The 16,309-nt window shown below is 41.3% G+C and overlaps 1 protein-coding gene across 7 annotated transcripts in view; it reads left to right on the top strand.

Annotated features, from left to right (window-relative positions):
* Nucleotide 1: 1 nt before the first annotated feature.
* Nucleotides 2-16,309, top strand: part of AHCTF1 (AT-hook containing transcription factor 1) — an 82,310-nt gene continuing 66,002 nt past the window's right edge. For 2 of the 7 annotated variants that reach the window (XM_059412574.1, XM_059412573.1), the window contains exons 1-3: nucleotides 9-359; nucleotides 3,374-3,482; nucleotides 13,886-14,010. In XM_059412574.1, the coding sequence (XP_059268557.1) occupies nucleotides 38-359; nucleotides 3,374-3,482; nucleotides 13,886-14,010 (556 nt within the window). In that variant the 5' untranslated portion in view covers nucleotides 9-37. Of the gene's footprint in view, nucleotides 360-700; nucleotides 812-1,102; nucleotides 1,216-3,373; nucleotides 3,483-13,885; nucleotides 14,011-16,309 lie in introns of those variants that run through there. The other 5 variants (XM_059412576.1, XM_059412577.1, XM_059412575.1 and 2 more) reach the window with 5 other exon arrangements.

The following is a 16,309-nucleotide window of genomic DNA, read 5'->3' as shown; positions in this document are numbered from 1 at the left end:
CCCAGGCTTATAAGACTTGGTCGGTCCGCCCGCGGTAATGCTTAGAGCAGGCCCGGCGCCATCAGTCTGTAGGAGGCAGAGTCGTAGGGAGGAGGACTTGGAACGGCGGCGCGGGCGGCCTCGGAGTCGCGGATCTGCGCGTCGGACGGCAGCCGGCGGAGGCGCCTCAGGGGCTGTGGGTCTGCCGCGGCCGGCGAGGTCGCGGGCGGGGGCTGGAGGTGCGGCGGCGTACGCGCCCTGCCTGAGGCGGCCGTGTCTCCCGGGAGATGCTGTGACGGACCCGCGCGGGAGGAGCTCGCGCGCGGCCTTGCGCCCCCTGCACTCGGCGGCCGGGGCGGTCTGCCGCCCGCCCTGCGCAGGTAGGGAAAAGGCGGGAGGGGCCGGGCCGGCGCGCGAGGGCGGGTCCGCGCGGCCTGGGCCGCAGGGCCGCGGGCCTCCCTGCGTGGGGCCGGGGGCCGGGGCGCGCGGCGCGGGAGCGGGCGGCCGGGCTCGCTGGGCGGGCGGCGGGGGAACGCGGTTGGCGGCAGGGGCCGCGCGCCGGGGGGAGGGAGGCCCCCCAGGCAGCGGGTTACATAACCACCGGCCGGCGGCACATGGCGGCGGAGAGGCGTTGCGGGAACCACCCCCTGCGCCTTCCGCGGCGCCGGCCGGGCCCGCACGCCGCGCCGGGGGGCCGGGCCCGCGGCATGCCCTGGGCGCCGTGCTCCGGAGTGGTGGAGACCTTGGTCGGCCTGGCCCCGAGCGAGCTTACCGGGCGGTGGAGCCGGTATTTCATCGCCGTGTGCTCCACATGCTCCTGGGCCTGGCTCGGGTGAGTCCGGGCCGCGGGAGGGGTCGGGGCGGGAGTGGAGAGTGCGGCGATTTGGTCAGCACGTCTTGGGGTGGCTGTCGTCTTCCTGGACCCCCGAACTTGAGGATGATCACTTTTGTTACTACTTGACTGCCGGGCTGTGGGGGAGGTTAGTTGATTCTCAGCGCCAACGAGGTCGGTGCTCGCTGTTATCTTTTTTCAAATACCGTTTGAAAAGTATTTGGAAGAACCTGGGCCCTTTAGGGTAAAATATAGGCCTCATGGAAACTTTCAACTTCCGTTTATTCTCAGAATATCCTAAAGAATCGGTAGATTTTGAGAACCTTTCGTGAGCTTTGACCGACTGAGTGGGAGACCAGGAATGACAAGCGCAGTTTCAAGTTAATGCTGGAGGGATGCTCCAGGTGTGTTAAGTGCTATGGGAAGTGTGCATTCTCTCCGTTACTGTAATTTTTGATCCTGTTTTTCAGTAACCTAGCAAAGCGTCACCAGGTCGCAAAACAGCCAGAATTATTTTAAAATGATTTTTAAAAGATCCTTCTGTAGCAATTTGGGGATGGACACATCTTCATTTAAAAGGAAGCATAACATTGTTCCCTTTTCTCCTGCTGACCATGAAAATTTACAGCACCTTCTAATTTTTCTTCAGAATGAAGTCTAACTCTCTTAGGTTAGGCAAGCAGTTTCCACGATAAGTCTCTTCTGCTTTCCAGACTCAACTACTCACATATTTATGCTTTGCCTATTCCAGAATCCTCCCCATATCCGGGCCCATTTTTCTTGAAGATGTATGTAGGTGTTTCTTTGCTCATGGCCTTCAGCCTGGAGCTCCATCCCTGCTTTATTCAAGTTCTGAAATTTCAAATCCTCCTCACTTTAAATGCCATGTTTTCTAGTCACTCTTCCATTTCCCTTTATTCCACATCATTTATACCACTGTTGCAGCATTTATTTTTGTCTGATATTCTAAGGGTTGATTATATGTATCTCCTTCTGGAAGGTAAACTCTTGAGGTCAGGAAGTGGGTCATCTTAGTGCCCTAGAGTTCCCTGCCCAGCACAATGTTTTAAAAGTACTTGGAGATTAATAAATGTTGGAAGTAAGTTTGAAAGAGCCGCTACTAAAGAAGTTTAACTTAATAGTTTATTAGTAGAAGTTGAGTCCACTGACAGCTTACACGTACATCATAATTCTTAGTCTTTTTAGGAGTCACAAAGAAAGTAAAAATGCATAGAGAATGTTCTGTGGAAATGTTTGTTCTGTGTTGTTACAATATAATTAGTGAACAACTAAATGAGAGTTTTTTTGCTGTAGTGGGATTCAGCTGCTTTTGAGGCTGTGTGTGTATCCCGCAGAACTGATTTGTGGTATTCTTTTTTTTTTTTTTTTTTTAAGATTTTATTTATTTAATTGACTGACAGATCACAACTAGGCAGAGAGGCAGGCAGAGAGAGAGGGAGAAGCAGGCTCCCTGCCGAGCAGAGAGGCCGATGTGGAGCTCCATCCCAGGACCCTGGGATCGTGACCTGAGCCGGAGGCGGAGCCACCCAGGCACCCCTGATTTGTAGTATTATGTGTTATAAAATCTTTCCTAGTAGTTTTGTGAATTTTATTTTGCTTCTTAGTACTGAGACCATATATATTTAAAAATAAGTTGGACCCCAAACTCTGTGGCCAATAAGAGATTTTTCTTTTTAATAAGTTTATTTTTTTAGAGCTGTTTTAGGCTCACAGCGGAGTTGAGTGGTAGGTACAGAGACTGTAGTTCACACTCCCTGCTTCCACTCAGGCATAGCTTCCCCCCATTATCAACATTCCCCACTAGAATAGAACATTTGTTACAATTATTGAACCTACATGGACACATCATTATCACCAAAGTTCACAGTTTACATTAGGGTTCAGTCTTGGTGGTGTATGTTCTGTGGGTTTGGACAGAATGAGAAGTATCTACTGTTACAGTGTTATCAAAGTACTTTCACAGCCCTAGAAATCCTCTGTACTCTCTCTAGTCATCCCTCACTTACTGCTAAACCTTGGCAACCAAGAAAGTCTTTTTACTTTCTCCATAGTTTTGCTTTTTCCTGAATTGTCCTGTCATTGGAATCATGCAGTATGTAACCTTTTCAAATTGACTTTTTTCACTTAGTAATAATTCTTATTCCTCTATGTCCTTTCATGGCTTGATAGTTCATTTCTTCTTTAAAGTTTTTGTCTGTTTATTTAAGTAATCTCTGCCCAGTGTCTGGAACCTGAGATCAAGAGTCACAGGCTCTCCTGTTTGAACTAGCCAGGGGGCCCTCGCTCACTTCTTTTCAGAACGGAGTGACTATTACGTTGCCTAGACATTCTACCATTTATTTAGCCATTCACCTACAAAAGGACGTACTAGTTTTCTACAGATCTTAGTAGTTACAAGGAAAAGCTGTGATAACATCTGTGTGCAGTTTTTTGTGTGGACATGTTTTCAGCTCCTTTGGGTAAATACCAAGGAGTGTGATTGCTGGATCCTATGGTAAGAATATGTTTAGTTCTGAAAGAAACTGCCAAACTATCTTCCAGAGTGGCCGTACCATTTTGGATTCCCACCAGCAGTGAAGGAGAGTTCCTGTTGCTCCACATCCTCACCAGCATTTGGTGTCAGTGTTCCGGATTTGGGCCGTTCTAAAAGGTGTGCAGTGGTGTCTCATTGCTTTGAAATGCATTTCTCTGATGACCTATGAAATGGAGCTTCTCGTGTGCTTCCTTGCTATCTGTGTATCCTCTTAGAGAGTGTTTGCTAAGGTCTTTGGCCATTTTTTAATTGGGTTGTTTGTTTTCTTGTTGGCTTTTAAGAACATTGAGTTTTTAAAAGTCGATTTTATTGCTTAACCTGTCTATTTCTATTTCTATTCCCTGTGGTGAGTATCTTTGCTGTCCTAAAATACCATGTTTTGGATCTGTTAGTTGCAAGGCATTGTGACTCTGGAATTCACAGGAACAAGACATGATTTTTGCTTTTTAGGAATTCATACTATGGGGGGTGGGAGGACAGACAAACACAGATAACAGGTTTCAAAAATAATAGTTATGATTGCTAACCTAAGGGGAAAGGAGTGAGCTCAGAGATGAGATTAAGTGGGAAAGGATGGGTCTATGCAGACCACACTGGGAGTTTAGTCTTTGATGGATGGGGTTTTGGCACATAGAGATGAAAGGGGGGAATAGCGTAAAAGAATGAAAGTGCTAGGCAGTAGCAAACTTCTGGGGAATTTGGGAGACAGCCCTGTAGAGATAGTCTGGAGCTGCCATTCATTGCCTGTGGCTGAGGATATTGGTTTTTATATGCTGTAGGGAGTCATTGAAGGGTTTTGAGAAAAATGATATAATCCTTTTGTGGTATCAAGAAGATGAACATTTTTATTTCACTGGCAGCCAGCATTTTTTTTTTCCCCCAATGTCCTGCTCTGCCTGCCTAGACCTTCAGAAGGAATTGAAACTTTCAGAGGTTGCTGATGTTGACATGTCGTAAAGGCTGGGACTCTACTTAATTTTGTACAAAACTGAGCAGAGCTGCTTAGCGTATATTTGTGAACATACATGTCTATATGAGATGTTCTTTCTAATAGTATAATTTTTCAGTTCTCTTCATTGTGCTTAAAATGTTAAAATTCATTCTGTAAATTGTGATTTGAAAGGTCTTGAAGCCAATTTTTGCTCTGTGGATTCAGAGGCTAACTTTGTTTCATTCACTGAGCACTTTTTAAAAACTCTTGTGCCAGGCCCCATGATAAACTAAGAGTTAGAAAGATAGGTATTCACATTATCTAGAAGCTTGGGTGTGACATGAAGACAGAGTAGAGAAGTCCAACATTACATGTATTAGTAAGCAGTAGAACCAGGACTTAAAACCATTTTAATTCAAAGTTTGTGCCTTTTCTAATACTCTGGATGGAACCTGCAGTTATTGTTCAACTTGCTGTTTCTCAGACACTAAGAGCTTTGAGAAATTCTTTTTCCTCTTGAAATAGCATCAGTTTGAGAACACAGCTCGAAATCCAGAGGTTCTAAAGGGGTAAATTCCTTTAGTTATATAGAAGCTAAGTCTAACTTGCAGGACCAAGAAGTGAATTATAATTGTTATTGTAATCCTAAGAAACAACTGAATGGAGAAGGGAAATGGGGATTTGAAGATAGAGGAGCACTTAGAAGGAAGCTGTGGTTTCAGCCTTTCATTTTTGTGTGTGGAGCATTTTACCAGATGATAAGCATTTAGTATTGGTTGAGTGAATTAAGAAATAGACTCAGAATTGATAAACTGATTATCCATTGAATGTGACAGATTAAACAGATCACTAAGGAAGTTAACAGCTTCAAGGATTCAAAGTTCTAGAGCCTTTAAATTTAATCTCTAAGTTTCTAAGGATAGCACTAACTTAACATCATTATAATCTTAATCTTTTGCGAAAATACTGTGTAGTTGGGTTTGCTATGTGGTGTTGAAGTGGCTGCAGAGCATCTTGTTACTGGCCTGAGGTGGAAGGCGTCAGCTAGAGCACAAGCAACAGTGCTTTGGAGATGTGTGACTGACCTTCGATGTACCTGTACAGAAGTCCGTGTTATGGAACTGTGACTGGGCCTAGCAGAGAGAAAATCATGGATCAATTTAGGACAAGTACTTTTACAGAGAAATTGGACCACAAGTGTGCCTGAGAACCAGGTAGTGGGCCTCTCCCCCTTGAAGACCAGCACAACCCACCCCCAACGCATACACTGACCATAGAATGCTACAGAACTTCAGCTCCAGTGGAAACCGCATCAGGTCTCTTCTAACAAGCAGACCAGAGCACATCTAGTTAAAACTCACCACACTCTGGCCAAGGGCCAAACACTGCCCACTGCAGGCACGGAGAAACTCTGCAGAGGACTGACCTGAGGGAAAGAGCAGCCCAAACACAGCAGCGCGGTGGCACGCAGCACACGACAGGACACTGCCTGAAGCACCAGGCCCTGGATGATATATGGCCTCTTCATAATAAAGCCATTACAGTATTCTCAAGAACAGGAAACATAACAGGACTTCCTAACATACTGAAGACAGAGACTTGGACAAAATGTCAAGATTGAGGAATTCATCCCAAAAGAAAGAACAAGAAAAAGTCATGGCCAGGAATCTCATTGAAATATACAGAAGTCATATGCCGGAGCCAGAATTTAAGACAACAATCAATCATAAGGATACTACCTGTGCTTGAGAAAAGCATAGAAGACACCAGGGAGTACCTTAACACAGAGATAAAACACTTAAAACCTAGTCAAGCCAAAATAAAAATATGCTATAACTGAGATTTGAAACTGACTGGGTGTAGTGAGCACAAGGATAGAAGCAGCAGAGGAACGAATACATGACATAGAAGGTAAAATTGTGGAAAATAATGAGACTGAAAAGAAGATGGAAAGAAAACTCTTGGATCATGAATGGAGACTTGGGGACTCAGTGACTCCATAAAATGTAATAATGCTCATTTCATAGGAGTCTCAGAAGAAAAAAAAAGAGAGGGCAAAGGAGGCAGAATGCTTATTTGAGGAAATTATAGCCAAAAAGTGTCCTAATCTGGGGAAAGAAACAGACATCCAAATCCAGAGGCACAGAGAACTCCAAACAAAATCAATACAAGCAGGCCAACACCAAGACACACTAAACTTGCAAAATACAGAGACAAAGAAAACAGCCTCAAAGCAGCAAGAGAAAAGAAGTCCCTAACTTATAAGGAAAGTCACATTAGGTTAGCAGCAGATGTCACCGCAGAAGCTTGGCAGGCCAGAAGAAGGTGGCTTGGTATGTTCAACCTGCTGAATGGGAAAAATAGCTAGTCCGGAATATTTTATCAAGCAAGGCTGCCATTCAGAGTAAAAGAGATAAAGAGTTTCCCAAACAAAAACTAAAGGAGCTCATAACCACTGGACCAGCCCTGCAAGAAATATTAAAGGGGTCTTTGAGTGGAAAAAGAAAGACCAAAAACAATAAAGACTAGAGCAGAAATTCTCTGGAAATGACGACTTAACAAGTAATACAAGAACACTAAGTTCATATCTTTCAATAATTACTCAGTGTAAATGGACTACATTCTCCAGTCAAAGGCCATAGAGTGTCAGGATGGATTAAAAAAACAAGACCCATTTGTATGCTGCTTGCAAGAGACTCATCTGAGACCCAAAGACACCTGCAGATTGAAAGCAAGGGGATGGAGAACATTTCTCATTGTTAATGGACATCAAAAGAAAGCCAAGTAGCCATCCTTAGATCAGACAAACTAGATTATAAACCAGTTGTTGTAATAAGAGCTGAAGAGGGGCACTCACTATATCATAATAAAGGGATCTATTCAACAAGAAGATCGTAACACTTGTCAATATTTATGCTGCCAACTTGGGAGCACCCAGATATTTAAAATAGTTCACAACAAACACAGAGGAACCATAATTTAAGTGGTGGATTTTAACACCCCACCTACAGCAATGGACAGATCTTCAAAGCAGAAAATCAATAAGGAAACAATGGCTCTGAATGACACATTGGACCAGATGAACTTAACAGATATATTCAGAACATTTCATCTTAAAGCAGCAGAATACACATTCTTTTTGAGTGTACATGGGACATTCTCCAGAATAGATCACATGCTAGGTCACAAATCATGCCTCATCAAGTGCAAAAAGATTGAGATCGGGGTGCCTGGCTGGCTCAGTTGGTTAAGCATCCAACTTTTGATCTCAGCTCAAGTCTTGATCTCAGAGTCTTGAGATCAAGCCCTGCGCTGGGCATGGAGCCTACTTAAAATTCTCTCTCCCTTTCCCCTGCCGCTGCCCCTTCACCCTGAGTGTGCTCTCCCCCCCCATCCCATTTATAATTTTAAAAAAGCTGATTGGGATCATACCATGGGTATTGTCCATCACAACGCTGTTTGTCTTTTTTTTTTTTTTGTCTTTTTTTTTTTTTTTAAGTAGGCTCTGCGCCCAACATGGGGTGTAAACTCACGACCCTGAGATCAAGAGACACACCAACTGAACCAGCCAGGCACCTCTCCAATCACAGCAGTAAGAAACTTGAAGAAATCCACAAGAAAAAAGCTGGAGAGACCACAAATACATGGAGGTTAAAAAACATCTTACTAAAGAATAAATGGGTCACCCAGGAAATTAAAGAAGAAATTAAAAAATACATAGATACAGTGTACTTGGAACCTCTTAACACTTGAAAACAGTCCCTACAGCACTAGGTTCTGTTTCTGATGGGTTAATGCAAATTTGACTTTATTTTGTTGAATTTATTTTGATTTAAGGTAACAGAATAGTAATAAAAATCTACCCACTGATACATTCAAGATAGCAAATGTTTCACAAAACTTTCTACTTCCTTTTACTTTATTTTAGGAGGTTCTGCCCCAGACGTGGGGTTAGAACTTACAACCCCAAGGTCAGGAGTCACATATTCTACTGACTGTGTCTGCCAGGCACCCTTACTTCCTTTTGTTTTAGATTAATTGTGGATTTATAAACTTTACCTTTAAGGTTTTCCTGCAAATTAGGCTGCAAATTATTATATTTTGGAATTTAGTGATTAAGTCAAATGGCTCTGTGTACTCTCTGAGATCATTCTTTTCCCTTGAGTTTTCTCTTTCTAGACCATTGAGTACCCCCTACCCTGAAAGTTTTTATTTCCATATGTCAGTTTTCACCTCAAGATCATTATCTTTTGGTGTTAGCCATTGAAGCAGTTTTTCCCCCCTCAAAAAAGTGTTTTATGCTGTGCTACTCAGAATAATAGTGCTGGGGATACAAAGATAAGGCAGGGTGCCCGAAACTATAGGGCAGACATGGTGTCAGTTTTACCTGAAGATTTGAAGTCTAATTAATGTCCAGTACATGGAAGTTGCTTCATAGATTGTAGCTTCCTTCCCCTCACCACTCATTTTAGGGTGGGAATGCCTTCTGATCTTTTATTCATCTATAATTTCCCATTTCTGTATCATACTGAGGAGGAGGAGTTTTTTTTCTTCCCAGCAGGGATGGCTAAATTATCTCAGGACATTATTAAAATTTTGTGATTTTTCCATCTGGTATCATTTTCACAGTGATTTGAAATGTTATTTTTGTCATAAGTGGAATAGTTCAGTCTCTGGTCTCTTGATTTCATTGATCTGTTTCTCTGTTTTGTTGTTTTTTTGTTTTTGTTTTTTTCTTAATCATACAGAACCAGCTTTTTGTTTCATGGATTATTTTCAACTATGATTTTTCTGTTTTGTTTCATTAAATTCAGTTCTCTTATTCCTTTCTTCTGTTGATGGTTTAATTTGTTCCTTTTCTAGTTTAAGGTGGAAGCTTAGGTTACTGATAGGAGATCTTCTAGTTGTTTAGTGCTGTGAATTTCCCTCTAAACACTGCTTTAAGCTGTATTACACAAATTTGGGTAGGTCATGTTTTCATTTTCATTCAGTTCAAAATACTCTTCTTTCTGAAGGAACTTATTCGACATTCTTTGTACTTCCTATCTGCTGGTGACTGTCTTTTTCACTCTTGTGTGTTGAAAAGTATTTTGCCTTCATTTTTAAGTGATATTTTCACAGGGGATAGAATTCTAGGTTGAATTTTTTTTTTCTTTCATAACTTAAAATATATTTTTTCACCATCTTCTGGCTTGCATAGTTTTACACCAGAAGTCTCTTGTCATTCTTGTTCATCTTTGCAGTGTAATACTTTTTAAGATTTTCTTTTTCCCTTGCATATGATATATTTTGTTTCAGTTTTAGTATATGTATTGCTGAAGTGAGCCCAAGTATGATGTATTTTGGTGCCATTTCTTCATGTGCCTTGTGGTTGAGTTGTTGGCCTTTTTGGATTTGTGGGTTTATAGTTTTCATCAAATTGGGAAACTTTTGGCCATAAGTTTTTAAATATTTGTCCTTTTTTTTTTTCTTTTTTTGAGATTGCTGTTATATATTAGGGCACTTGATATTGTCCCATAGGTCATTGATGTTCTGTTCTTTTCCTGCCTCAGCCTTTTTTTTTTTTCTTCTTTCTCTTCCATGTGCTTCGTATTAGATAGTTTCTTCTGTGGATGTTTAGGTTCAGTAATACTTTAAGTGTCTGAATCCCATTCAGTATTTCTCATCTCTCGAAGTTTGATTTGGTCTTTTTTATATCTTCTGATATATCTTCTGTCTTCTTGGACAGAGGTATTATGGCTAGGATAACTGATTTAATGTCCTCATCCAGTAATTCTAACTTCTGTGTTATTTCTAGGTCTACCTCTTTTTTGTGCTCTCTCTCGCTTTCTGTCTGTCTCAAATAAATAAAATCTTTTTAAAAAGGGGAAGGTAATTTTTTTTTCCCACACCACTGAAGCAGTCAGTACCTTTCTGAGTACTCTACTCAGTGCCTCATGTATTAGGAGGTTTTTCCACTTTGGAGGTATTCCTGGCCTTGTGTAAGCTTTGGGGATTGTTTCTCCTCTCTTTTTCCAGTGATTCATCCCTTGGCTTCTGGTAGTTTATTTCCATGCTTATTACATGGATCATATGAGGTTCAGGGGACCCCACTGCTGATATCTAGAGCTCTTTTTGTGTCTCAGACTTTCTGATCGCTATTCTCCCTGAAGCCTTCTAGCTATAATTCTTTAGGACTCCCTTTAAGGGAGAGTTTATTTGTGGTAGACTGTTTTTGTTTTTTTCTAAAAGCGTGTTTCATATTTAAGGATAATTCCAGGGATACATAATTATATGTTGACAGCAGTGTTTGCTTAGAATTTTCAAGATATTCCAGACTTTTGGCTTCCACTGTTGTTGAGAAGTCATTTCTTTTTATTCTACCTAGGATTCACTGTTCTTCCCAATTCCAGAGAATTGGTGTGGTCTCTACAGATTTGGGAAATACCTTTTAGAACATTGATTCTTCTTCTTCTTCATTTTTTTAAAGATTTTATTTATTTGTTTGACAGAGATCACAAGTAGGCAGAGAGGCAGGCAGAGAGAGAGGAGAAAGCAGGCACCCTCCTGAGCAGAGATGTGCAGGTCTTGATCCCAGGACCCTGAGGTCATGACTGGAGCCAAAGGCAGAGAAGCTCAACCCACTGAGCCACCCAGGTGCCCCAGGCTTTTTTTTTTTTTTTTTTTTTTTTTTTTTTTTTTTTTTTTTTTTTTTTTTTTTTTTGTCCTCTTAATAGATTTTATTTATTTGTCAGAGGGAGAGAGAGCACATGGGCACAGGCTTGGGGAGTGACAGGCAGAGGGAGAAGCAAGCTCCCGCTGAGCAAGGAGCCCAATGTGGGACTTGATACTGGGATCATGACCTGAGCTCAAGGCAGATAGTTAACCAACTGAGCCACCCAGGTGTCCTTAGAATATTGCTTTTTCCTTATTATTTAGTGTTATATTTTGAGGGATTCTGAATAAACATGTTAGATCTTCTTCCTCTCTTGCCTGTAACTTTTTTTAAAAGATTTTATTTTTGAGTAGACTTACACCAGTGTGGGGCTTGAACTCAACGCTGAGATCACGAGTCAGATCCTCCACTGACTGAGCCAGCCAGGTGCCCCTCTTGCCTGTAACTTTCAACTACTTATTTCTTTGTCTCTCTGTCCTACATTCTCGAAGAGTTTGGGGATTCTCTTTCTCATCCTAGTTTGCTGTCTTATTTGTTTTTTGAGTTTGCTTTTGTTTAAGTAGGTACAAGAGTACTGTTTGTTGAATGGAGACAAAAGAATATTTGTAAGTTAAAAAGAATCATGATGCAGTGATTGCCTGTCTACTCACCATAAAAGTTTTAGAAAAAGGACATTGGAGTTCTTCTGTATTCCTTTCCATTCCAGCCCCTTTCCCTCTTCTCAAAGTAACTACTATTATAGTCCAAGTAACTACTATTACGGTTTTTGTGTTTATTGTTTCCTTGCTTATTCATAGTTTTGTTACATATGTTTGTGTTTTTAAATATTATTTTCTTAGTTTTATAGCCTTTTAAATGTTACGTGAATGTAATCATTTCTGCGGATATTTTTTGCTCCTTTTATTACTATTATTTTTTTAAAAAGATTTTATTTATTTATTTGACAGAGAGAGATCACAAGTAGACAGAGAGGCAGGCAGAGAGAGAGATAGAGGGAAGCAGGCTCCTTGCTGAGCAGAGAGCCCGATGCGGGACTCGATCCCAGGACCCTGAGATCATGAACTGAGCCAAAGGCAGCGGCCTAACCCACTGAGCCACCCAGGTGCCCTGCTCCTTTCATTATTATCACACTCTGACATTTGTCCATATTGTTGCATATTGCTGCAATTCTCATTACTCCTTTGAGGTTTTCTCCCCCATTGAGTTTTTTTTTTTTCTTTAAAGATTTATTTATTTATTTATTTATTTGGCAGAGAGAGAGCGAGCGAGAGGGGGAATACAAGCAGGGGGAGTGGGAGAGGGAGAAACGCTTCCCGCTGAGCAGGGAGTCCAATGTCGGGCTCCATCCCAGGACCCTGGGATTATGACCTGAGCCAAAGGCATAGTCTTAAGGACTGAGCTACTCAGGCACCCCCCACCAATTGAGTTTTAAATTTTATAATTTTTCATTCCAGGAGTTATGTTACTTTTTTCAAATCTACTTGACCTTTTTCATGATAATTTTTAAAGTTTCTTCCTCACTAGCAAGCTAGATCTTTGAGTTCTTTACCATATTAAACATATTTTCTGTTCTCTGATTTTTTTTCAATATCTAAAATCTTTGATAGATTGATTCTGCTGGCTGGAGTTCCTTGTTCTAGTTTGTTATTTTGACTGAGTCATTTTCTTTGGAATTTCATCTTTGAGAACTCTGAGATTCTGGAGAATATTTGGTGGTGTCTGTGGGTTATGTAGAGCATTACCAACCTGAGAATAATTTATAAAACATTGCTGTCTGAGTATTGTCAAATATCATAGCTTGAATTCTTGCCTCCACTTTGTGTGAAGGGAAATATTCTTTTTCTGAGCAGATACTTCTAGCCATGGCCAAGAGGAGCAGCATTATTGCTCCCTGTCCTGCACAGTGGGTGCTTCTCTCACTGATTTCTCACTGATAAGGCTAATGGTATAGCCTTATGGAGTTGAATGGCACAGGGAGGAGGCTCTTCTTTGTGTGCCTTGGCTCTGTTAGTCCATAGCTTTTTCTTCTGCCTCTATGCATCTCGAGAGTCTCAAAGTCAGAGACCACCAGCATTGGATTTGGTAACCAACCCTCAAGGCCCAAGCCAGCTTAGAGGTTTCCAAAATCCTGCTGTCTCTCTCTCTCTTTTTTTAAAGATTTTATTTATTCATTTGACAGAGAGAGATCATAAGTAGGCAGAACGGCAGGCAGAGAGAGAGGGGGAAGCAGGCTCTCCACAGAGCAGAGAGCCCAATGTAGGGCTTGATCCCAGGACCCTGAGACCATGACCTGAGCTGAAGGCAGAGGCTTAACCCACTGAGCCACCCAGGTGCCCCCCGCTGTCTCTTCATGTTTGGCTCTATCAATTCATTCAAAAAAGTATTTTAACCATCATTTTTGGTTATTTACAATATAAGGATCATCCAGGAATCTAATCTCTATAGTGGAAGCAAAAGATACATTTGGATTTTTTTTTTCTTCTATGGAATTAAAGACACATCCCAGACTCGATTCTTGAGATAACTGTGTTTGGACATTTTTTTATGGGCTTTCTCCCCTTTGACCATAGCAGTAATTTTTCTAAAATGCATTAGTTCTTCCTGTTTGTGTGTGAAGAGTTCTTTGAGAGTAGGTCAGGTAATAAGATTAATGGCATTGAACCAGTTTTCAAACAATCTAGGGAATCATGTATGTCCTTAGGACATCTGGCTTAATAAATCTATACTCTCCTAAAGCTGTTGGGAAATACATTTTTAGGTGGGAACCACCTCAGACCCAGAAGCACGTAAAGTGGGTTTTATGATCAGATTTTAGTTTTAGCTTATTTACTTTTATGTGGTGGCTTTTTCTTTTTTTCCTTCTGGCTAGAGATAATCAAGTATATTATAGTACAAATATATCGTAATAATATTATCTTTTAAAAATACTTACAGTGAAAGTATGCGAGGCTTAACAGCAAAAGTGACTAGTGGTCTTCTGCCCTTGCCAGAAGTGAGTCTTCAGGCCCTCGAAGATGAAGTATCAGTGGAATCTGTGCTTCAGGGAAAGATTGCTGCAGGTATGGTAATATTGCTGAAAACTTAGATTTGATTGATTTGTAAGCTAATGAGCATTTATTATAATTTTTTTTACTGTGGAAGAAAAAACAATACTTGGTTATGGTGGTCTTATATAAGTATAGAACATCTACAGTTAGTTATGTAATAACACCTGTATACTCTCAAACATATTTTCACTGAATCTTGGGATGGTTATTTTTCATTTTTCCTTATGAAAAATGCTGTATATTGTATCTTTCAGTGTTGGATATTTATATTTAGAAAATAGAAATACACAGCTGGGGTTTTTTGGTTTGTTTTTTTGTTTTTTTTCTGAGGGGGGTGGAGAGAGCGCACTCGCTTATGTGCACCAGCCGGGGGGCGGGAAGGGAGAGAGAGACTCTCAAGCAGGCTCCGTACCCAGTGCAGAGCCTGATGCAGGGCTTCCATCATGACTGAGCCTAAATTAATAGTTGAATGCTCAACCAGCTGATTCTCCTTGGCGCCCCTGATATTTCTTTATGATCCATCAGTAAGTTTTGTTGGTGATGAATTTGGATTAGAATCTAAATAGTCATTATAAAAATCTGATTGTAGGGCCGTAGATAATACAAAATACTCAGAAAGTCTTGTGGGTTTTTTTTTTTTTTTTTTAAGATTTTATTTATTTATTTGTCAAAGAGGGAAGCAAGGAGAGAGAGAGCTCAAGGGGGGTGAGTAGCAGGCAGAGGAAGAACTAGGCTCCCTGCTGAGCAGGGAACCCGATGCAGGACTCAGTCCCAGGATTCTGGGATCATGACCTGAGCCAAAGGCAGATGCTTTATCGATTAAGCCACCCAGGCATCCCAGAAAGTCTTGTTTCTTAATTCCACTAATTTGAACAAGATTCTAATGTGTAGTTTGATTATATAATGCAGCAGAAAACCATACCAGAGTAGCCATTAAATTGTGGATTTCAGTCTAGTGAAAGGTCTTGCAGGAGACTTTTCTGAAAATGAATTTCACAACTATCCATCCTAGCAGGTAGACAACAAAACTTATCAGTCATTTAGCTAGTTAGAGTGCTACCCCCTTGATTATTAAAAGTAGTAACAGTGCTTACTGTATGCCAGGCACTGTAACAACTTTTCATTGAGGTATTAGACCCTTACTGTTCTGTGTGGCTAAGAATCAAATATCCCAGTTATACAGGCAGGAAGTGGTGAAAGTGATTTTTGAATCCCATGTATTCAGGGCCTTCATTGTGCCATGCTATTTCCTTAAACTAGGTAGCTGCCCTTACAATGTAGTATATCCAGCTGTGTACTTAGATGCATGGTATACATCACAAATTGAAAAGTTACCACCAGTCATGTAGTTGGTCAAGGGAAAATTCGAGTCTGTTCTTAATTCCTGTTTTACTTACCTTCCCCATATGTTATTCATCAATAAGCCAGTCCTTTTAGTCCTGTCACTGAGCTGAATCTCCACATAAATAAAGTCAATCCACTTGTATTTATTCACGGTCACTGACCAGGCAGAGGGTATTCTCCTCCGGTGTGGACCCTGTGCTCCCCCTTATTATCCATTTTCTGCTTAGCAGCTAGAGTAACATTTAAAAACATAAATCAGATTGCTTAAAAACCTCCCAGTTACTTTATATTTTGTACATAATAAAATCCAGACATGACTAGTAAGGAGTCAAGAAGGGCTTCTGGTATTTCCTATTGTTACACTAGTTATGTCTTCTCAAAGTTTGAACTCTTCGGGGATAGAATCATGTGTTCCACTTCATGAGCGCCAGAGCACCTGATTTAATCCTTGTGGTATGATGCAGTGGAAGTGTGAATTTTGGCATTAGACTCATGATGCACTCTGGCTCTGGTATCTGTACCCATGCTTTTTTTTTTTTTTTTTTTTTTTAAGATTTTACTTATTTATTGGAGAGAGAGCAGGAGAAGGGGGGGAGCAGGCAGAGGGAGAAGCAGGCTTCCTGCTGAGCAGAGAGCCTGACACAGGGTTCAATCCCAGAACCCTGAGATATGACCTGAGCTGAAGGCAGATGCTTAACAAACTAAGCCACCCTGTAGCCATACATATTTGAGCAAGTTGTTTAACTGTATGAAATTTTAAATAGGGGTGCCTGGGTGGCTCAGTAGGTTAAAGCCTCTGCCTTTGGCTCAGGTCATGATCCCAGGGTCCTGGGTTCGAGCCCCGCATCGGGCTCTCTGCTTGGCAGCGAGTCTGCTTCCCTTCCTCTCTCTCTGCCTGCCTCTTTGCCTACTTGTGATCTCTGTCTGTCAAATAAATAAATAAAATCTTTAAAAAAAAAAAAAGCAT

Source organism: Mustela nigripes, chromosome 10 (genome assembly GCF_022355385.1).
Source record: "Mustela nigripes isolate SB6536 chromosome 10, MUSNIG.SB6536, whole genome shotgun sequence".
NCBI classification, from domain to species: domain Eukaryota; kingdom Metazoa; phylum Chordata; class Mammalia; order Carnivora; family Mustelidae; genus Mustela; species Mustela nigripes.
Note: the sequence above shows the minus strand (reverse complement) of the source record. Positions and strands in the feature narration are given on the sequence as shown.